The sequence below is a fragment of the Malus domestica genome, chromosome 02 (assembly GCF_042453785.1).
Source record: "Malus domestica chromosome 02, GDT2T_hap1".
Lineage (NCBI taxonomy): Eukaryota > Viridiplantae > Streptophyta > Magnoliopsida > Rosales > Rosaceae > Malus > Malus domestica.
In genome coordinates, this window is record NC_091662.1 from 28,139,829 (window position 1) to 28,162,562 (window position 22,734).

At 38.8% G+C, this 22,734-nt stretch overlaps 1 protein-coding gene and 2 long non-coding RNA genes across 3 annotated transcripts; 2 read left to right on the forward strand and 1 right to left on the reverse strand.

Moving 5' to 3' along the window:
• Window positions 1-505: 505 nt before the first annotated feature.
• On the forward strand, window positions 506-1,162 carry LOC114823777 (uncharacterized). Its single transcript, XR_003771728.2, has 2 exons — window positions 506-676; window positions 926-1,162. It is a non-coding gene; the product is annotated as an uncharacterized lncRNA (long non-coding RNA).
• A 1,806-nt stretch (window positions 1,163-2,968) lies between these two features.
• Window positions 2,969-4,009, forward strand: LOC103454999 (large ribosomal subunit protein uL3c-like). The gene has a single exon (XM_008394594.4). It carries the CDS (start codon window positions 3,089-3,091, stop codon window positions 3,917-3,919), a length of 831 nt encoding a protein of 276 aa, XP_008392816.3. The 5' UTR covers window positions 2,969-3,088; the 3' UTR covers window positions 3,920-4,009.
• A 12,659-nt stretch (window positions 4,010-16,668) lies between these two features.
• On the reverse strand, window positions 16,669-17,543 carry LOC139190541 (uncharacterized). The gene is made up of 2 exons (XR_011574829.1): window positions 17,310-17,543; window positions 16,669-17,155 (listed from the first exon to the last, which is right to left on the reverse strand). It is a non-coding gene; the product is annotated as an uncharacterized lncRNA (long non-coding RNA).
• Window positions 17,544-22,734: the final 5,191 nt, after the last annotated feature.

Here is a 22,734-nt window from a genome sequence, read left to right on the forward strand (position 1 = left end):
TCCTCTCTCTTTCACCTATTTGATCCGTTGGGAGTTTGATCTCCACCATCACTAATATCCATATATGCTGCCATTGTACACACAGACACACACTCACATATATAGTTTCTTATTCTTCTTAATTAATAGTTATTTGAAGTAATAATATTGGTATGTGTGTGTGTGTGTGTGTGTGTGTGTGTGGAACTTAGAACCTAGAGTGAGAGTGAGCAACTGTTGTGAAATGGCCTAACCCAAAATTCATTCGCAAATCAAGTTTATAGAAAATCATGGCAGACTGTCCTTATTGCCTTCCCCTGCCTCTCTTCTCTAAAGAAGAAACGAGTGTTAGACTAAAAGCTAAGCATTTCAATGCTTTTCTAATTGTATCCTAATATAACCAATACTACTACTTATTTTTAGCCCTTTCAGTTGTCATTGAATGGCATAGCATTTCGCGATTTATCTCCGAATCTTACCAGTATCTTAGGTGTTTGGATTTCTCAGAAACCCCTTATGTGATGAACCATATGAAAAACATTGGTTTAAATCAATTAACTGTGAAATAAACTTATCTAATATTGACTCTTATCAATTGGTATTTTCTATAGGTGGCATGATGGGACAGTCCCATCAAAGTTCCATCATGTTTGAAGTGGGCTCCTCCTAGAGACATGTTCGTTTTATGATATTCAAGGTGTATTTTCTGATGCAATTGCTATAGCCTATACACATTAACCACAAAATTTATTTTAAAATCTTTATTATTGGTTTTTGCATTATTTGTTGGGAAATATCCATTCCCTTATGTGCTTATAATTTTTTATGCAAGGAAAACAAGCAAGTTGGGAAATATTTGTGTTCCTTAAAAAATTATGATTACTAATTTATTTCCTTTATTTCAATGCGAATGCCGCTACATAAAATCTACTTAACTAATGGACAGGACCTAGTGTTTGGCTGCGGTGAAGTTTTGGTTGGTAAGGTCCTCCTACGACTCATGTGAATCAGTTGCACAATGATTTTATTGTTCGAATTTCATCTTTTGCTTGAGTGCTTGAGTGCTTCAATGTTTGAATTAGATATTTCAAATTGTATGTGAATTGTAGTCCATTAGGGAAAATTTTATTAAAATGTAATGGATGCCTTTTGGGTAATAATGCATATCAAGACCTTTGAATCTGTTGATTCAGATGTTTGAACACGGTTGAAACTCACTATGTTGTTTTTGCAGTTTGATTATGAATTGTTAATTAGAGTTGGCTAATTTTGTTACTAAGAGTTTAGGGCCAATTAACAAATCTATTGAGTGATTTGTAAGGGTCTAGAAGCCAACCTTTTGGAGAAGTTGAAGTTATTTGAAGTAAACTGATAAAATTTGACTATCATGGCCAACATGTTTTTTTGACTATTGACAACTTCTCAACCATATTTACTAATTGCAAGAATTGGTTGCATTTGAAACCTGCAGCATCAGGTGGACAATTTTTGCTAGTTCTAAATTAAAATTATGGACGGTTTGGATAATTGACAAAAGTTGTAGAGTGAGCTACACAAGTGCCAACTTACACAAATGATTCATGGCCGCCGAGACATTCAAATCAAGTATATAATGTGTGATGAACCCATCTTATGTTAAGTTGCTCTCCATATTAACAAAAGATTGGAGCTATATCGATCCACTGTCTTATCTCCCCACCCACCTTATATTTTCACCCATCATAAAAAAGTGAAAAAAATTGATAAACTCTTTCCCCACCTACCGTTATTCTCAAATAGTTCTTCAATTTTTCCTTAATATAAAAAAATTATTATTATTTAAGGAAAATAACAATTATCATTAAACAAATTACTCAGCAACTCCAAATATAACCAAGAGAAGAGAGATATTTTTACCTATTTTTAGTAAACTTTGTAGAAGTAGAATATGATTGAAGTGTACAAGTAATCCTTTAAAGGGCTGCGGATAAATAGGTCAATCAAACCATAAACGAAGAATAATAAGATAATTATCCTTAAAAAAAATAGCAGAATTCATTCGGCCATTCCAAGAGCACTTTCTCATATCCTCATGAGTCGGACAATATTATGTTATTTCCGATGATTGTTTTAGTTTTATTTATGTTAATCGTTAGAGTCATAGGAATCCATTTCTTCAATCAAGAAGGAATAGATTTGGATATATTATCCAAGTACATTGCCCCCTGAGTGAACAAGAGAACGACTTTGTATAGAAACCCTCAACCCGTGTTCGTTGCTCTACTCGGCTCACAATTATTTCATTATATTTTTGAATTCAAGCTCAAAAGAATATATGTATGGAGCTATGTCAACTTGTGTACGTCTTGTTCACCAAAACAATTTCTAGAACTGTCACTACTAACACCCCCAAATTCTCAGCCAACCACACCACCACCCAGCGTTCGTCTTCAGTCGCCTAAAACAGCTCTGTATCCAATCTCTATCGTTTCCCAATTTGAATTCATACCACATAGGAGAGAGTGATTAAATTTGATAAGTAAATAAAGTTCATTGATTGCTAATTAGTACTACGATCTAGTAGTATTCCTCTTTACTTGTAATTGAAAGGTCTTTTTGAAGAAACGATATTATCTACACTAAGGGGAGGGGGTAGGCTTAGCCTCATAATGAGTTAGCAATAATGTGGTTCAAATTCGCTTTTGACGAGAATCGAATATAAAACCTCTCACTTATCATTGAAGAGGAATACATACCACTAGAACGTAGTAGTAAGTAAAAAAAAAAACAAGTTCAGTGATTGAATAGGATAGCCCCACTGTAGTTTGGGTGGTCCCACATAGATTGCAAATTGCGAGAAATTTTTAATTGTGACGGGAATATAAATGATACATCACGTGTTTTAATAAAAATGGTGAGAAATTTCATTTTTTAAGTTATTAACTTTTTAACACACATATTCCATTATTTATACAATAACACATGATGTACCACCTCGTGTATCGATCACATTGAAAAATCTTTAGCAAATTGCAATCGTTTCCCAAAACCCAATTGGAAAGGATAAGAAACAAGGCCACCGGCTTTCCAGTTCTCTTTCTCACTCAACCCAAAAAACCAGACAGCCATCATGTCAATCCTTTCCATTTCATCACCTTCTTCTTCCTCCGCTCTCCTCCCCAATGTCTCCTTCTCCTCCAAATCCTCCTCATTCCTCACCCCGCCGCTCCAAATCGCCACCCCATCGCTCGCCGTCGCAAAAAACCACAAAAACCGACTGACGGGAATAACCATGAGCATGGAGGCCGGCATTGGAGTTATGGCCACGAAGCTCGGCATGATGAGCTTCTTCGAGCCCACCGGCAAAGTCGTCCCGGTCACGGTCGTGGGTTTCAAAGAGGGCAACATCGTCACCCAGGTCAAAACCCAGGCCACCGACGGCTACGACGCCGTCCAAATCGGGTACCGGCGGGTCCGTGACCGGAAGCTAACGAAGCCCGAAATGGGTCACCTCCAGAAGGCCGGCTCGATCCCCCTCCGCCACCTCCAGGAGTTCCGGCTTCAAAACGTCCAAGGGTTCGAGCCGAACCAGAAGCTCTCGTTCGATGAGCTTTTCAACGAGGGCGACATTGTCGACGTCTCTGGAACCACAATCGGAAAGGGGTTTCAGGGAGGAATCAAGCGGCACAATTTCAAGCGGGGGCAGATGACCCACGGGTCCAAGAGCCACAGAGCTCTCGGGTCTATCGGTGCCGGAACCACGCCGGGGCGGGTTTACAAGGGGAAGAAGATGCCCGGGAGAATGGGAGGAACCAAGACCAAGATTAGGAAGCTGAAGATTGTGAAGATCGATAAGGAGCTCAATGTTGTGATGATCAAAGGCGCTCTGCCTGGTAAGCCCGGAAACCTTCTCCGCATTGCTCCTGCTAAAATTGTGGGGAAGAACATTCCCAAGAGTTAGTTTGATTCCCTTTTTTGTTTAAGTTGTTTCGGTTTTGTGAATTTTTGTATCGACATTGACTCGTATGAATGTTAACTAGTGTTTTGTGAATTTATGGAAGCAGTTCACTTGATAGGAGCAAGAATAACTGGTTTTGGTTGACTTGAATGTTAGATAGTGGAAATACGATGCTAGTCTTTTGTGAAACTATGTTTGAGTTCATTAACGCTGTTCGCGGAATTTGTGATAGAAAGTAACAATTTTTGTCTTTTGGATGAATTGGGTACTCTTCGATAAACTAGGAAATCGACTAAAGAGGTGTTGTCTGTTTTTGTTTTGTTTTGTATCATTTGTGTCAATGATATGGCTACAATGCTACAATCATATTATTTGACATGTTTGTTTAGAGCTTATTGCAATAACTTCTTTGCTGTCCATATTGAACTGTTAATTCTTCCCATGTTCGTTTCTGGTCGTTGTCATCCGTAACTTGTTAGTTCTGGTTTGTACTCAATTAGTGCGAATGGAAGTTTGTTTCTACTTTCTTGTGAACAAAAGGCATTCATTTATTATTGGTTGCATTGGTGATATATTCACCCAATTTGGAATGACTTAATCTAAATCATTTGGGGTTGAGGAAGGCTACTCTGTTGGGTGAGTTGGGTGAAGAGAGGTTAATCTGAACTGGTACAACGAATAGCAAGATTTCGAATCTGTGTAGACTTCTTGGAAACTTGTTATTTGGTTCATAGGTAGTTTCTTGGATAAGACAGCCGTGAAATGATAACCTGCAAAGGTCCCGATAAAATCATGGAACTGAGATAGTCCCCTGAGGTAAAGCCATATGGGTTACAGCTACATATTCTGGTGGATGTGGATGGGTGGTGTGTCCTAATCCTTATCCCTATCTTCACTTTTACTCCCTCATCATCACCTTATTTAGTCCTAGGGCAAGGGGCTTTCGTGGGTACATATTTTGGAATTGTTCCTCCCGAGCGACAAAAAGCACGCCAGTGAGAGCCTTTTTTGTTCACGTTACGATTAAATGCATTGGAAGTGTGGATGAGAAATACGTGGGGTGGTGAGCGGTTAGATTCACTCCTGCATACAGTTAGTTGCTCACGCTTTGTCATTTGAGCAAAACCGACAATTTGGGAAGAGATAAAAGGTGTTCTATGTATGACGTGAAATGTAAGATTTTAGTCTAAAACTGTATGCTGTTAGGCCAGAAAGGAAACAAAACACGAAAAACTGCAACATATCCAACATCACACAAAGCTCATCCCATCTGGTGAGGAGAAGAGATGTTTATCAGTACATCTCCATAGTCTAAACAAAACATGTTTAGCATTTTATTTTAGATAAACGAACTGATTGTTTTGGAGGACTTCAACAGAGTACGCAGAAGTTGCATCTTCCTAACGGAGGCGCCTGCAGAGGGTGAGTCCATCCCCAACGGAAAGGTGAGCCAATTCGATACAAGAATCAGCAGCTAGAAAGCTGTTCAACTCCAAGATATGTTTTCTGTTTGGTCTAGCTTTTTCATCTAGTTTCTCCTTCGGCTCCACCACTGAGCCGAACCATAACGTGTTATCGTACGAGATCATTCCACCAACCTTAACAAGCTTTAACAGTAGCTCATGATATTCCATGTACTTATCCTTGTTAGCATCCACAAATGCAAAATCAAAGTTCCCTTCTTCCTCCCCCTGCATATTTGTTTAAAATTTCAATTCTCTAAGCTAAGGCCATCTCCAACCGAAGGGTCTAGAGGGCCAGAGGGCCGAAAATAGCATGAAAACCGTCTCCAACCGAGGGTTAGGCCAGAGGGCTTTGGAATCTGGGAGGGCCCCACAAAATCGGGGAGGGCTGGCCACTTCCAGCCAGCCAGCCCTGGGCTGGCCAATTTTTTTTTTTTTGAAGTGTTGGATTTCTTGTCGGTTAAAACCGACAGGAATAGTATAGAATATAATGAATTAAAGCTAATGACTACTAGGATATTTATTAATTAGTATAGGATATCCCCGATAAGCTACAAATATGTACATATACATGAGTCAAAATAAACACACAAGAGGGAGCCTTCACAAAGGTTGCTTAGGAGAAGTCTCAGCAGTCGGTAGAGCCCCAGAAAGAGAAGGCACCGGAGGGGGATCATTTGGAGCCTCAGTACTGGACAGAACCCTAGAAGGAGGAGGCATCAGAGGTTGATCATTTGGAGCTTCATTACGCGGTACAGCCCCAGAAGACGAAGGCAATAAATGCCTTTGGAACAAACCCACAAATCTCTGATGATCAAGTAAAACCTGACCATCAGTTTCCTTCATCTGGTCAAGCTTCCTCTTCATGTTTGTAGCATAGTCATGTGCGAGCCGGTGCAACTGTTTATTCTCATGCTTGAGCCCTCTAATCTCCTGTTTGAGACTCATCACTTCAGCCGCCAATGATTCAACTTGGCGGGTTCGAGCAAATAGGCGTTGGGCCATATTAGACACAGAACCTGCACACTGAACACTGAGAGCCAGCGAATCCTTAACAGCTAACTCATCAGACCGTTTGGAAAGTAGTCTGTTATCTTTGGGAGTGAGAAGGTTCCTGGCCACCACCGCAGCGGTCATATCATTCTTCATCACGGAATCCCCAACGGTAAGAGGACCAGTTGAGGAGACGAAGGATGGGCGCCATATGTTGTCTGGAGAAGGCGGGGCTGCCTCTTCAACAAGGTTCAAGTCAAAACGACGGTCGGAGGGGCCAGACATTTTCAAAGGTGTTGAAGAGAGAAGAGGTCGGACAAATCAAGATCTTAGAAGTGCAAGAATGAAGCTTCTACTGGTGGAGATTCAAGTGTGCTTTGGAACTTAATGCCAGCCTCTATAAAAATCTGCACTCGACGGAGCTTCAGAAATCAAAGAGGCGCCTGCTCAGAAATCGAAGAGGCGTTTGCTTTCTCAAAAGTTGGGCTGCTTAGAGATCACGAGGGTTGATCTCAGAAATCGAAGAGCCGTTTGCTTTCTCAAAAGTTGGGCTGCTCAAAGACCACGAAGGCCGATCTCAGAAATCGAAGAGGCGCTCGCTTTCTCAAAAGCTGGGCTCCCTAGAGACCACGAGGGCCGATCTCAGAAATCGAAGAGGCACCTACTTTTCCAGCCTTGTCAGCACCTGTCACACGCACACTCAGCTTTGCGGAAATTATGGGCATTCTGTCAAAGACTTCTGGGGAAGTAGAAAACACATGAATCTTACTGTTCAATCACCCACTTCCCACACGCAACAATAGCTCATGGGTACCACAGATAACTTTGCCAAAGTTCTCTGCCAAAGTTGAGCACGTGAAGCTTGCAGCTCCCACTACATCGCTCTGACCAAGAAGGGTAAAAGAATAGCAAAGAAACAGCACTAACAAAGTTTAGACCCATAAATTTTGAAGGTCTAGCTACCATATTATTACCCACAAGGGTAAAGGAACAGTACCACTGCTGGATAATTGGAAAGTCCATGTATGTCAACCTCTGTGCTTCGTGGCAAGGTAGACTAGCAAACATGCCCAACCTTTACTCACATTCGAGAAAACACTCCCAATAAGATTGCTTGCTCCAAAATCGAAGAGGCACCGTCCTCCGAATCTAAAGAGCCAGACTCCCAACATGACTACTTTCTTAAAAATCGAAGAGAGGGTAAAGGAACAGTACCATTGCTGGATAATTGGAAAGTCCCTGTGTGTCAACCTCTGTGCTTCGTGGCAAGGTAGACTAGCAAACATGCCCAACCTTTACTCACATTCGAGAAAACACTCCCAACAAGATTGCTTGCTCCAAAATCGAAGAGGCACCGCCCTCCGAATCTCGAGAGCCACTCTCCCAACATGATTACTTTCTCAAAAATCGAAGAGACACTGCTCCCCGAATCTCGAGAGCCAGACCCCCAGCATGATTGCTTTCTCAAAAATCGGTGAGGCACCGTTCTCCGAATCAATCGAAGAGGCGCTCGCTTTCTCAAAAGCTGGGCTGCTCAGATACCACGAGGGCCGATCTCAGAAATCGAAGAGGCATCTACTTTTCTAGCCTTGTCAGCACCTGTCACACGCACACTCAGCTTTGCAGAAATTATGGGCATTCTGTCGAAGACTTCTGGTGAAGTAGAAAGCACATGAATCTTACTGTTCAATCACCCACTTCCCACACGCAACAATAACTCATGGGTACCACAGATCACTTTGCCAAAGTTCTCTGCCAAAGTTGAGCACGTGAAGCTTGCAGCTCCCACTACATCGCTCTGACCAAGAAAGGTAAAAGAATAGCAAAGAAACAGCACTAACAAAGTTTAGACACATAAATTTTGAAGGTCTAGCTACCATATTATTACCCACAAGGGTAAAGGAACAGTACCACTGCTGGATAATTGGAAAGTCCCTGTGTGTCAACCTCTGTGCTTCGTGGCAAGGTAGACTAGCAAACATGCCCAACCTTTACTCACATTCGAGAAAACAGTCCCAACAAGATTGCTTGCTCCAAAATCGAAGATGCACCGTCCTCCGAATCTCGAGAGCCAGACTCCCAACATGACTACTTTCTCAAAATCGAAGAGAGGGTAAAGGAACAGTACCATTGCTGGATAATTGGAAAGTCCCTGTGTGTCAACCTTTGTGCTTCGTGGCAAGGTAGACTAGCAAACATGTCCAACCTTTACTCACATTCGAGACAACACTCCCAACAAGATTGCTTGCTCCAAAATCGAAGAGGCACCGCCTTCCGAATCTCGAGAGCCAGACTCCCAACATGATTACTTCCTCAAAAATCGAAGAGACAATGCTCTCCGAATCTCGAGAGTCAGACCCCCAGCATGATTGCTTTCTCAAAAATCGAAGAGGCATCGTTCTCCAAATCTCGAGAGCCAGATACCACAGACCACTTTTTCAAAGTGCTCTGACAGAGTTAAAACATGTGAAACTGGCAGCTCCCACTACCGTGCTATGACCAAGCAGGGTAAAGGAATAGCATTACTACTTGTTGTTAGGGAGACTCCTATATATGTCGACCTCCATCCCAACGGACAGGCAGACCTGCAAAAATGCTCAACCCTTCATCATATCTGAGAGGGCACTCCCAACAAAGCCTTTCGAAATATTCAGCTTTCTTTCCCCCCGATAATACCTCTGCAAACAAGCTATACTAGAGCAAGAATATCTCATATCATCAGGGTTAAAAGCAAGAGTATCCCATATCATGCTTTTTCCCTGTTTTTTCTTTTGGCCTTGTTTTTACCTGCAAGACAAGGAGAAAGAGAGCAATATGTCAGCACTTGGAATCAAGCTTCCAGCCAGGAACTGACTGCCTGGAACCCCTTACCTGATTACTTACCTGGCATTGCTCTCGAGTACTCATCTTCATCATCTTATGTTTCCAGGGAAGATTCCGCATCTGCTTGAGGAACAGATAGGGCAAGTGCGAAGGATACAAGGAAGCATGTGGAGACAAGCGTAACAGCACACGTGCCGATACATCCATTACTCTGTCAAAAGCAAAAGTATCCCATATCAGCAGGGTGGAACGTACTCTAGATTTGATGGACTTGTTTTGACCCTCAAATTCTTCAGTCGGCCTTATACTCTGGAGGAAACCAGAAAACCCTCCAGCTCAGTTCAAGAATAAGCCTGTGGAAAGTTACTTCTTCAAAAGCAAAAGTATCTCATATCATCTCTTCTCATTTTTCTTCTCTTTATCCTTCATGCTGCTGCAAGATGGGGAGAAGGTGAACAATCAGTCGGAGCTCTGATTGCTTACCTTGTCTGTCACCTCTTTCAGCAGACCCCCTAGCTCGGCGACTTGGGGGACTCCTACTACATGGTTTGTATCGCGCTTGACCAAGCCTGAAACTACAAGTAAGCTTCAAGTGAAATTGATACATTACCTTGTGCATCTCCACCAGTTAAAGATACCACCCCTGGATGGAGGAAGAGTACTTCCAGAGAAGATGCCACATCTACCTATGAGACAGATAAGGCAAGTCAAGACGACACCACACTCCGATACTTAGAAGTTTCGTGATTACGAGATCATTCTCCCACAATATTTCCTAATGTCATTTGTACTAAATCATTCACTCGTACTCACTAAAGGAGAGCTTGAACCTATGTACTTGTGTAAACCCTTCACAATTAATGAGAACTCTTCTATTCCGTGGACGTAGCCAATCTGGGTGAACCACGTACATCTTGTGTTTGCTTTCCTATCTCTATCCATTTATATACTTATCCACACTAATGACCGGAGCAATCTAGCGAAGATCACAAAAAGCGACCGTTTTCGTTACCTAGGATCTATCTTGCAAGAGAACGGAGAATTAGATGGAGATCTCAACCATAGAATACGAGCTGGATGGAAAGAGTGCATCCGGCGTGTTGTGTGACCGTCGTAGGCCACTGAAGCTTAAGGAAAAATTTTATAGGACGGCAATAAGGCCAGCGATGTTGTATGGCAGAGAATGTTGGGTGGTGAAGCATCAACACGTACACAAAATGGGTGTAGCGGAGATGAGGATGCTTCGTGGGATGTGTGGGCACACGAGAAAGGATAAGATTGGGAATGAGGATATCCGAGGTAAAGTAGGAGTAGCCGAAATTGTAGGAAAGATGAGAGAAAATCGGCTCTGGTGATTTGGACATGTGCAAAGAAGGCCGACTGACGCTCCGGTTCGAAGATGTGACTACGGGACAGAGGTTCAGGGCCGAAGGGGTAGAGGAAGACCTAGGAAAACTTTGGAAGAGACTCTAAGAAAAGACTTAGAGTACTTGGATCTAACGGAGGGCATGACACAAAACCGAGCGCAATGGCGTTCTAGGATTCATATAGCCGACCCCACTTAGTGGGAAAAGGCTTTGTTGTTGTTGTTGTTGTTGTAGTATTAGTGTCGGTTATAACCGACACAAATACTAATTTGAATTGCAAATAGTGTTGGTTATAACCGACACATATAGTTTGAAAAATTTTGAATAACGGCTAGCTGACTGCAGCTAGCCGTTGTATTCATTTTTTTTTTTTTTTTTTTTTGAATTTAAACTTTTTTTTACTTCTATAAATATGGTGAAGCTCTTTCAATTCGTCACTTCATCTGCAATATTTCCTTCAATATATTTTTCAATATTTCCTTCATCTACAATATTTCTTTCAAATTTTCAATAATTTCCTTCAATATTTTTTCAATAATTTAAATAATAAATTATGTTTGACCCTATGACCCTTTGGCCCTCGGTTGAAGACGGTTTTTTTGTGACAGGGCTAAAACGAGCTCTCTGACCCTCGGTTGGAGACGAAGACAAATATGACCTTGTACTGTTCATTAAAATATTAATATCTTGGAGAATCTTGGAGGGCCAGAGGGCTAAAACGAGCCATCTGGCCAGCCATTGGTTGGAGATGGCCTAATAGTCGTTAGTTGAGATGGTACAAATAGCAGCACTCGTATATTGATCATGTAGGCTTCTAACTGCGAATCTTGCAATGTTATAAGTAAATAACGAATCTAGCCAATTTTTGTTTGACAGAAACTTACACTGGAAATGAGATCATTTAGGACTGAGAAGGCATCCGAGTGGAAGAATTTAATCTAATGATTCACTCCAGCCTTCTGAATGAACGGCAATCCAAACTCTCTTCTTTATTTGGATCGATTGCTGTAATCTGAAAATTTGTTTTACAAACACCATAACTAATTATAAGTGTTCATCCAGCATACATCAATTTTTTATACCAACGATATTCTATTTAAAAAAAAATTTAAACTGCGGAAAGAGCGATATTCGAATTTGGAAGATTAAAGTACAGAGAATACTTTGCCATCAAGGGGCAGTGCAAGAGCAGTGGTGAGAAGAGAATAGCCAGAAAAAACTCTGAGCTCCCGTGTCTTCTTTGCATTCATGATTTTTAGAAGCATAGAGAGGAAAAGTCCATCAACAGGCACATTCATTATACTCCTGTGCTCCAAAATGTAACTTTTGAGGTTAATTAAGGGTCATTTTGGTTCCGGTTCCTAATCAACTTAATTGCTACACAGAAACCCTATTTGTTTAAATATTTTGATCGAGGTCCTTAACATTATTTAAGATATTTAACTCATGCATTTATGCGTTTAATGTCCCACAGATTATGAAATTTAAACAAATTCAAATAATATTTTTAAAATATAATAAATACTTGAAAATAAATAATAGAATAATATTGTTCTTCACAAAATTATAGCAAAGAAAATAATATACCCACATAATTATTAACATATTTTAAAAAATAACTATTGATATAATTTAAAACATAATTAGCATGGGTACATTTAGTAAAATTAAAAATGGGTACAAATAAATAAAAAAATATGGGTACAAATACAAATAAAACTTGAAAAATATGGGCACAAAAAGAAATTAATATATGGGTACAAATTAAAAGTGAAAAGAATATTGGTACAAATAAATAAAAAAGTTGCAAAATAAAAATAAAAATATATGATAAAAAATTTAGCCATAAATATAAATATACCAAATGATATTATCAAATGTAACATTTCTAACACTAAATGAATATATTTAGAAATAACAAATATTTTATTATTAAAATAATTAATGACGTTTATTAATACCTAGGGGACTTGATAAAAAATTGAAAAGAAATAAAGTTTTAATCAATGAAATAGCAAAAAAATGGATGTGAACTTAATTTATTCTTAATTTAATTTGATAAAGGCCTCATTTGTATAAAGGGTGGCTTCATTGTATAAAGGGTGTCTCCCTCATTTTTAGATATTATTTTCTTAGAATTGTAATTTTATTGTGGTAAGAAATTAAACTTCTCTACTACTATAAATAAAAACACAATGAATGGTGAAAGCACACTTAGGAATTCACCCAATTCTCTCTACATTTTGCCGCACCCTCTCTCTCTCTCAATCTCTCTATTATTGTTAAGTCAAATAGGCCCACAACATATTATCAACACACTCAGGGGAGTATCGCATTCTAATCATTATTATTGATTTTTTATTTTATTTTATTGAATGCTCAACATGCTATTAATTCAATTTAATTTTTCTGTGTTGAACGTGATATAACGCATTGAAGGTGCAATTTCAGCTTTTCGAAAAGGATTTTCTACAAAGGAACCCCTAGTAATCAGGTTTCGTAGTTCTTGAACAATTCATTAGTAGTGTCCGAGTATTACTTTTTCAACACTTGAATATAAAATTCCTAGTACGCCTCCTCTTTCTTAGTGTAAATAATATTTTTTGTTCAAAAAAAAAATTTTGCTTTTTTGACACCTAAAACTCCTAGTATGCACTCTCTTTTTATATAATATCATTTGTTAAAAAAAAAAAGTAAACACATAAAATTTCTAGTATGTACTTTAAAGGTTCTTCGCCCAAACATAAGTCTTCAAAATTATTGTAAATATGTAACATATATATTGAACATACCAGAACTGGTATTTCTCGACAGTGGCTTCCCTTAATTGCTTCAACTGCTCGTGCTCTCTTGGGTAGCAGCTTGTTTCAAGGATGTACTGCAATGACACAAGAAATTAAAGCCAATATATTTATCTTGTGAAGAAAAGTAAATCATGTATATCACAAGATGGAAAACTTCAACCTAAAAATATATAAAATGTAAAACCTTTATTTATATTCTAGCCCTTAAACTAGTGTTTGTGTGCGTTGGGGGGAGGAGGGTTTTTGGGTGCAACAGTCTTTACCCCTTCAAGAGAAGGTTGGTATTTTATACACAACTATTAATAAAGAGCTAATCTCTCATAACCCTTCTTTATAAACCCTAGTCTCCGACCTCGAAGGGGCACTATTAGGGATGGAATTCCAGCACTGGATCTTCAAAGATACACACACATATATACGTACGCTATACACATTGAGGAAAGAGGAATGAAGAATGAACCTTCAGAAGTGCTGGGGTTTTGAGGATGATCATCTCATCTTTCTCTGGTGCCATGCTCAAGAGTGATGATCTAATATAGATCTGGAATAAATAGAACTTTTGGTCTTTATACATAGTTTCTTCAGCATCAAGGAGATTCAACCCGCTACCAACCCCTCCAGAAAGTTAGGGGACAATCTGTCATTTCACTTGAATTGACACTGCCAATGTCGACATTTGAGTTCGTTAAAGTGAACAGTACCATGTGCTTTTCATTAAAGTTCCCTTTAATAAAAGCTAATGCGCAATGGTCACATCCGTCACAATCAACAAGTTTTCTTTCCAATTATTGTCCATTTCGTGCTCTCCCATTCTCAAAAGCTCCATATTCCATGGAACTCATTGTGACAATGATACGAATGGTACATCACGTGCTTTTATGTAAGTGACAAAAAATTTTATTTTTAAATTATTAACTTTTTAATACATATACTCACCATTTATATAGTGACATATGGTGTACCATCCCGTGTGCCCGTCACGCTAAAAAATCTCTTCTCACTGTCACTGCTATGAACAATTGTGCTGGGTTAATTATTCCTTCAAGTTTCAGACGCCTTACTGAATATGGAAAATCATTTATGGTTGAACAACACTAGAAAAAGAATAAAAATAGTTCTCCATTCCCTCCAAGAAATTTTATTTCATTTTCTTTTCAGAAATTAAAAATGTTTACTGAGGGCTTGTAACTCTAAAACAACCACATCCAGTGAGCATCTAAACTCCATAGGTGGAATAGTTAACGAGTTTTTGAAGAAATTCAAACAAAACTTATGTGACTGTATTCAGAGTTGTGCCTGTTGGTCATCTCTCCTTCTACGCTCCTCATCCTCTTCCATCTCATTTTGGGCCACCTGAAGATTGAACATTCCTTCTGATTGGTTAAACAATTCTTCCTCTTACTAATTGATTTCCCACATCATCCTTGAAGAAGAGGACATTGTAAGAAGGAACAAGAAACTATGAATAATGATACAAATTTTGATTTTGGTGAAGAATGAAGCATAAACTATTAATAATGATAGAGATCTTGAGAAAATTAGTGTGAGATTTCTGAGGATGGATGGTGGATTATATGGAGGATTCAGAAATGATTAGGTTGTAGATAATGCCACGTGGCATGTCGTCATTCGTTAAAAATCTGATCAAAATCTATCCTCAAAGATTGTAACACATGACGCGACGTGATTGGTTAAAAATCTTATTGGAAATCTATCCTCAACGATTCTGAAAAGGTAACGACTCGTGGCACGACGGCATTGGATAAAAATCATATCGAAATCCATCACCAATAATTGTCTTTTCGGATAATGGCATGTGGCGCAACGAGAACGATTAAAAATCTTATTCAAAATTACAAATAAAATTATTTTGTATTATTTTATAAATAAAAAATTACTAATATTTTATTGCCTATTGCCAGGGCTATTCAGTGTAGGGGTGGAGATGTAAAAGACTGTTACTGTTCATTAAGGGCAATTACTGTCCACTAGGTGGATTAAATAGTGAATAGCCCTGGGAGGCCTTAGCAATGGTGGAGTTGCTCTTAGTAAGAAAATGGCATCGATTCCATTTTATAAGTGTAAAGGCAGGTGTTTATACTTAGGGCTGGTTTGGTATTGCTGTGCTTTGAAAAAAAGCTGATGTGAGAATAAGCGGCTATGCTGTGAGAATAAACGGCTGTGAAATAAATCAACAGAGTGTTTGGTAAACTTTTTTGTAAAAGTGCTTTTGAAAAAAAAAAAAGCAGTCTGATAGTGAGTCTTTTTATTAAAGGAGCACTGTAGCTCCGTGTGATTTGAAAAAAAGCCAATTTTCCAAAGCTGCAAATAGCTGCTTTAGCTTTTTCCTTTGATTTCAGCTTATTTTCACAGCAGCTTCCAAAATAAGCCCTTTTTTTTTAGTTTACCAAACACCTAAAACCCTCACAGTTTTTTTTCATGGGTGCTTTTTTTTAAGCACCTCACTCCCAAACCACCCCTTAGCGTGCTTGAATTACTATAACGTTTTTTATTACAGCATTGACGTCCATATATAATAGTATAGACGTATATTACTATTAGGGGGCGTCCTTAAATTACCCAACATGGTAATCGTGTTACAACATGACGCAACAATTAACGTCAAGGTAAGGTTATTACTAGGGGACATGATGAAATTACACATCATAATTGTGTTACAACATGACGTATCATTCAACGTTTGAGGTAAGGTTGAGCCTTTTACCACAGTGGTGGAAAAGTGTTGAGCCTTTGCATGAGGGTATGGGTTCAAACCCCGTCAGTAGCTAATCTAACCTCTAATTTAACAAAATCTATCGTTAGACAAAAAAAAAAAAAAAAAAACATTTGATGTAAAGTTACGATTCATTCAAACTTACACTCCAAGGCATATTTTATCGTAACGTTATAATTAATTATGAATATTGATATTGCTATTACTATAACAAGCTGGCTTTTACAACGTGCATCTCAGATTACACTTTTAATGTAAAATTGTATTCAGACGTTATTACATCCCAATATTAACGTTCTTATGAAAGGTAATGTAGACCGACCCTATATTACGTTTTAGTGTTCTATTCTATATCTGCAGGAAAGTGGCAAGTTGGCAACTCTTTTGGCCTTATAAGTCGAAAGTAAATCTCCAGGAAGGCAACTACAAAATTCGTAATTATTAGAGGCAGTTTTATTTGCATCTATTAACTATTATTAGGTGCAATTATTGTTAATTTCTGCCCCTAAAATTAAGGAGTGGCGGATAAAAGATTTGCTCTTAAAACTGCTGTTGCTATTACTCCATCTGGCAGTTAAAGCAATTGAGGCATACAATTCTGCCTCTATTGTAGAATTTATTTAAATTTAATTATTTAATTTTACTTTCCTTGTAAATTAGATTAATATATACTTACATTTTTTGTCAAATACGTATATATATTCTTCTTGAATGCATTGATTTACAATGTTTATAGGGAATACATGAAAGAAGAAGAAGTACAAATCTAGCCCATAATGTAGTACTTATAAAATTATAACAAAACTTATATGCAATCAAAGACTCAATCTTCAGCCTCCAAAAGCCCAAATGCACACGTCTTTTATCGTTCCTTCATCCTTGTAGATACAGTAGAGGGAGATGAAAGAAAATAGATTTCCAAAAAATAAAACTTCAATTGAAAATCCTAGATAAAAGAGCAATATAAGATAAAGTAATATTTAAATATAAACAGAACTCAAAAAATAAGAAGAAACCTGTATTGTCACCCTTCTCAAAAGAATTGTACATTAAATCTGCAAAAGCAAAACAAACAAAAATAACAAAGAAAGCCCAACCCCAAATTGAGCCGGTTCATAAGGCAATCTTCTAATAATAAAACCTAGAAATCTTACACCAAGTTAAAAGTATAAGAAAATCCTTAAGTGAAGATTAGCACAAGGCCTTTACCTTAAACTTTCTTGAAAATTTTCAATCAGTTCTACTTCGAATTCTTCAAATCCGGGCACTCTCCCCAATCTTAAATTTTGTCGCTCAGTTTTTTAATCTCTGGAATATCACAATGAAGAAAGATAAAGACGAAATAGAGAAGAAAAGATTATGAAGAAGGAAGAAATGACAGAGAACACGAGGTCAAAAGGAAGGAGCTGTGCGCGTGGAAGGTTGGAAATTAGAGAAATAAGGGATGTCGGTGCATAGGTATCGGAGAATTAGGGTTTTGGGAGTTAATATCTTTTGATTTATGCATTAAACACATCCAAAATAAACGGAAAAATATGTAAATACCTAACTAAAATTATTAAATTTCATTAAATATATTAGAGGTCCATTTATTCGCCTCTAATATCTGAAATTAATAGCAACAATTTTTATTCCACCCCTATCACTTTAATTAGAGGCAAAATTATATATCCGCCCCTAATGCAAATTAATAGAGATGAATCCTTATTTTCGCCCCTAAGCTACTGCCCCTAATAATCAATATTCTTGTAGTGGGGCCACCCTTTCCTATTTTGGTACATAAAAAGGGCCATCTTTCATTTGTCTGAAGCCGTTTGTTAAAAATCTCTCTCAGTTGGAAGCAAATGTGATAGTGAATACCATTTATGAGCTTTATGTGCAGTTCAACTACTATATATCTGTTATGGAATCTGACTCGGCTAGCTGTTGTTACCATCCTTAAGTCTCGTTCTCTCCTCCTTGCGTTTTGATCCGTCAGTCTTTACCTGCTCTTTAATCTTCATCTCTGTTCGGTTGGAGACTTCGTTTTGTGCCCATTAGTTAGGTTGCTGGAGAGTTTTTCCCGACTGCGTCCCATGCTTATAATCTTCTTCACAGTTAGATGCGGTGGGTTTGACTCCTCATGTTTTAGGGTTTTGACATCCGATTAGTGATCATTTCAAACTTATATTTTGGATTTAAGCCTAGTAACCGGTATATAGGTATCAAAGTAACCTACGTCTTTTTGTCTAAATCATTCGGCAACTAACGTAACTTTAAACTTGTCTATGTGTATGTATGTATGTATGTATGTATGTATTAATAAGGGTAAAACTGTAAACAGTTAAGGTTGTTATGGTAGTTTTGTAATTAGTGAGTGATTAGTTGATGAAGGTGTAATTAGTTAGTTATCTAATACTAGTGAGTAACTAGTATATAAGACATCATTGTGTAACCTTATTACTCGCCTAAGTCCTACGACAGCTGATCCTCTTCCTCTGCTTCCCGCTTCTTCCTCTTCGAATCTTCAAACCCTAGAAATCTCTTGCTTCCTTCTCTTCGATTCTTCCAAACCTAGCAATCGCCATGGCTGGATCTCCTTCTTCTGGCTCTGCTTCTTGCCCTAATTCTTCTCTCTCCTCGACGACATCGTCAATTACAATCCAAAATATTGGATCTATGGTGCCGATCAAGCTCACATCGACGAACTATCTCACCTAGAGTGCTCTGTTCCTCCCATCCTTCGCCGGTACAATCTCACCGGAATCATTGATGGCACGATGTCTGCTCCGCCGAAATACCTTCTTGACTCCTCGGGTAATCAAACCTCTACTCTCAATCCTCAGTATGTTACTTGGTTTGAAAATGATCAGAATATCTTGATTTGGACTAATTCTACCCTATCGGATGCCCTAATTCCGTACACTATTGGAGTTAATTTGGCCCGTGAGCTCTGGTCAAAATTGGAATCGCGACTTGCAACTGCATCGCAATCACACATTCATGAGCTTCGTTCTCGTCTTCGTAGCATCACGAAGGGTGATTCTACGGCTGCGCTTTATCTTCAACAAATTGAAGAAATCGCAGATGCTCTTGCAAATGCAGGGGCCCCAATTGAAGATTCTGAGTTGATTTATGTAATTTTACATGGTTTGCCCTTTGAGTATGAGTCTTTCATTGATGCAATCCAATTTCGCCTGGGTTCAACCATTATTGATGAACTTCATGGGCTGCTTTTGAATAAGGAGCTTCAACTGACTGCTCGCAAGAAAACCTCACCATCTGCTCCCATTCAAGCTTTTAATGCTTCTGCTAGTCTTCTTCCCACACCTCTTGGTGATTTTGGTGCTCAAGCATTCTTTACTCAGAACGGATCTTCTTCACAATCCTATGGTCCTTCGAATCGTGGCAATTTCTCTCAATCTCGTAATTACACCAATCGTGGTTCCCAACGGATTTATCAAGGTTTTCAGCGCAATCAAAGATTCAATTGCGGTAATCAAGGTAATCATCGTTACAATCGGGGTCCTCGTTCTCAGTACAACAATTCTCACAGAACGATCTCTTGTCAAATTTGTCGCCAATTCGATCATGAAGCTGTTGAGTGTCCTCAGCGCATGAATCCCAATTTTGGTAACAAGAATTCTCCAACTACTTATCATGCCTCTACCCCTCCTACTTGGCTTCTTGATTCTGGTGCTAGCTTGCACATGACTCATTCCTCCACAAATTTGCAGAATCATGAGCCCTACACTGGACCTGAGCAAGTGTATATTGGTGATGGCAAAGGTTTGCCTATACTCAATTCTGGTTCTTCTACACTTAATACTGGTTCTCATTGTTTTGATCTTAAAAATGTCTTGCATGTTCCTCATCTTAAGCAAGATTTGATTTCCGCAAATCGGTTTATTCTTGATAATTGGTGTTCTATTCATTTGTATCCTTTTCACTTCATTGTGAAGGATCTTTCTTCGGAGAAAACGCTTTTTAAAGGTCCTGTGAGAGCTGGTTTCTATCCATTTCATGCATCCTCTATTGCTGGTAATCAAAAGGCATTTGCAGCTTCTGCTAAAGTTTCACAGCAGACTTGGCATCACAGATTGGGTCACCTTGCACTCAAAATACTTAATAAACTAGCATCTCAGTCTTGTATTTCAGTTTCCAGTGCTTTAAATAAATCTGTGTGCTCCAGTTGTGCTCTAGGCAAGAGTTCCAAATTGTCTTTTGCTTCTGTTTCTTGTACATCCAGTAAGCCTCTGGAGCTCCTGCACACTGATGTATGGGGTTCTGCACCACTTATTTCTGTTAATTGATATCGATATTATCTCATTTTTGTTGATGACTACACCAAGTATACTTGGTTTTTTCCTCTCAAGTCTAAATCTGATGTCTTTGATACATTTGTGCAATTCAAAGTGTTGGTGGAAACTTTACTCAGTACTAAGATTGTTATCTTGCGATCTGATTCTAGTGGGGAATTTCTTAGTCTCAAGTTTATCAAGTTTCTTCAAGAACATGGCATTTCCCATCAGTTAAGCTGCCCTCACACACCTAAGCAAAATGGTTGTGCTGAGCGCAAGCACATGCATTTAGTTGAAACTGCTTGAACTCTCCTAGTAGCATCCAAGGTTCCTCATTCCTATTGGGTTGAAGCTTTTGCCACAGCTATCTATCTCATCAATCAGATGCCAACAACCACTAACTTCTCACCTTGGGAACTACTATTTCACAGATCTCCAGATTACATCTCACTGAAAATTTTTGGATGTCGATGTTTCCCATGGTTGAAACCTTATACAACTTCCAAGCTTGATCCCAAAAGCAAGGAATGTGTATTTTTGGGGTATAATTTGAACCACAAAGGCTATAAATGTCTTAATCCTTCCAATGGCAGAGTGTATCTTTCGAGACATGTTATTTTTGATGAAGATACATTTCCTTTTGCTCAAAAGGATCATCCTCAGCCATCACATTCAAGCTCTAGTTCTTCTCATTTACAGCCATCCAATCCTATTCCAACCATATTAACTTTTCCTCCTCTATCTCAGCCTTCTCCCTCTTCATCTCCTATCTTATCTCCAACTCCATCTTCACCCTCTCCATCCCAATCTCTTCCTGTCCCCTATTCTATTGCCTTACCTAACCCTCCTCTTCCCTATCTCCCTCATCCACTTTCTGCACCCTCAATACCTCTCAATACTCATACCATGCAAACCAGATCCAAATCGGGTATTTTTAAAGCCAAAGTACTTCTGGCAACCAAGTATCCCATCTCTTTTAATCTCTCTCCCGATTATACACCATCTACCTATCTTCAAGCCTCCAAACATCCTCATTGGCGTCAAGCAATGCAGGAAGAGTTCAATGCTCTCATTCAAACTGGCACTTGGTCTCTAGTTCTTGCTCATCCCACTCAGAACTTGGTTAGTGCAAAATGGGTGTTTAGAATTAAAAGAAAACCCGATGGTACCATTGATAGGTACAAAGCTCGACTTGTTGCCAAAGGCTTCCATCAGCAGCAATGCATTGATTATACTGAGACATTTAGTCCAGTTGCCAAGCTTGTTACTATTAGGTTACTTCTCACTTTGGCTGCCAAGTTTGATTGGTTTCTCAATCAACTTGATGTTAGCAATGCTTTTCTGCATGGTACTTTGACAGAATCTGTGTTCATGATCCAACCACTAGGATTTGAAGACCCTACCAAGCTAAATCATGTTTGTCATCTCCATAAATCTTCGTATGGGCTCAAGCAAGCCTGGTATGACAAGCTCACCACTACATTGAAGTCTTTGGGTTTCTCAGGTTCCTCAAATGATCATTCTTTATTTTTCAAGAAGGCTTCTGCGTTGATTTTCATTTTGGTTTATGTTGATGATATTATTGTTACTGGACCGAATGCTCAACTCTGTAAAGACATTATTTCTCAGCTCTGTTCTTTATTTCCTGTCAAAGATCTTGGTCCTCTTCATTACTTCCTTAGTATTGAAGTCAAGCGGTCATCATCTGGTATTCTTCTTTCTCAACACAAGTATATTCTCGATCTTCTCTCCAAAGCACATATGGAAGGTTCCAAACCTTGTGTCACTCCTCTTAGTACAACTAAATTGGATCATGACTCTTGTCTGCTTGATAAACCTGAGGAATATAGATCTTTGGTTGGTGGTTTACAATACTTAACATGGACACGGCCAGATCTGTCTTATGCAGTTAATTTAGTTTGTCATTTTATGCATAGTCCAAGACAAGCTCACTTTCAGGCAGTCAAACGCATTCTCCGATATCTAAAGGGTACTTTGTCTCTTGGCTTATGGTTTCCAAAATGTGCTAAACCTCTTACTCTCACTGCTTTCTCTGATGCCGATTGGGCCGGTTGCAGTCTTGATCGCCGATCTACTGGGGGTTTTTGTGTCTATTTGGGTGACTCACTTATAAGCTGGAGTGCCAAGAAACAGCCCACTGTGGCTCGGTCATCGACCGAAGCTGAATATCGATCATTGGCTAACATTGCAGCTGAACTAACATGGATATGCAAGCTATTAGTTGATGTTGGTCTTGATCTTCCTTCTTCCCCTCAGATTTGGTGTGACAACATTTCTGCCATTTCATTGGCTAGAAATCCAATCTTCCATGCTCGAACCAAGCATGTGGAGAT

Excerpts from the sequence above, each read along its gene's own strand:
- LOC103454999 (XM_008394594.4), top strand. The coding sequence starts at position 3,089 with ATGTCAATCCTTTCCATTTCATCACCTTCTTCTTCCTCCGCTCTCCTC.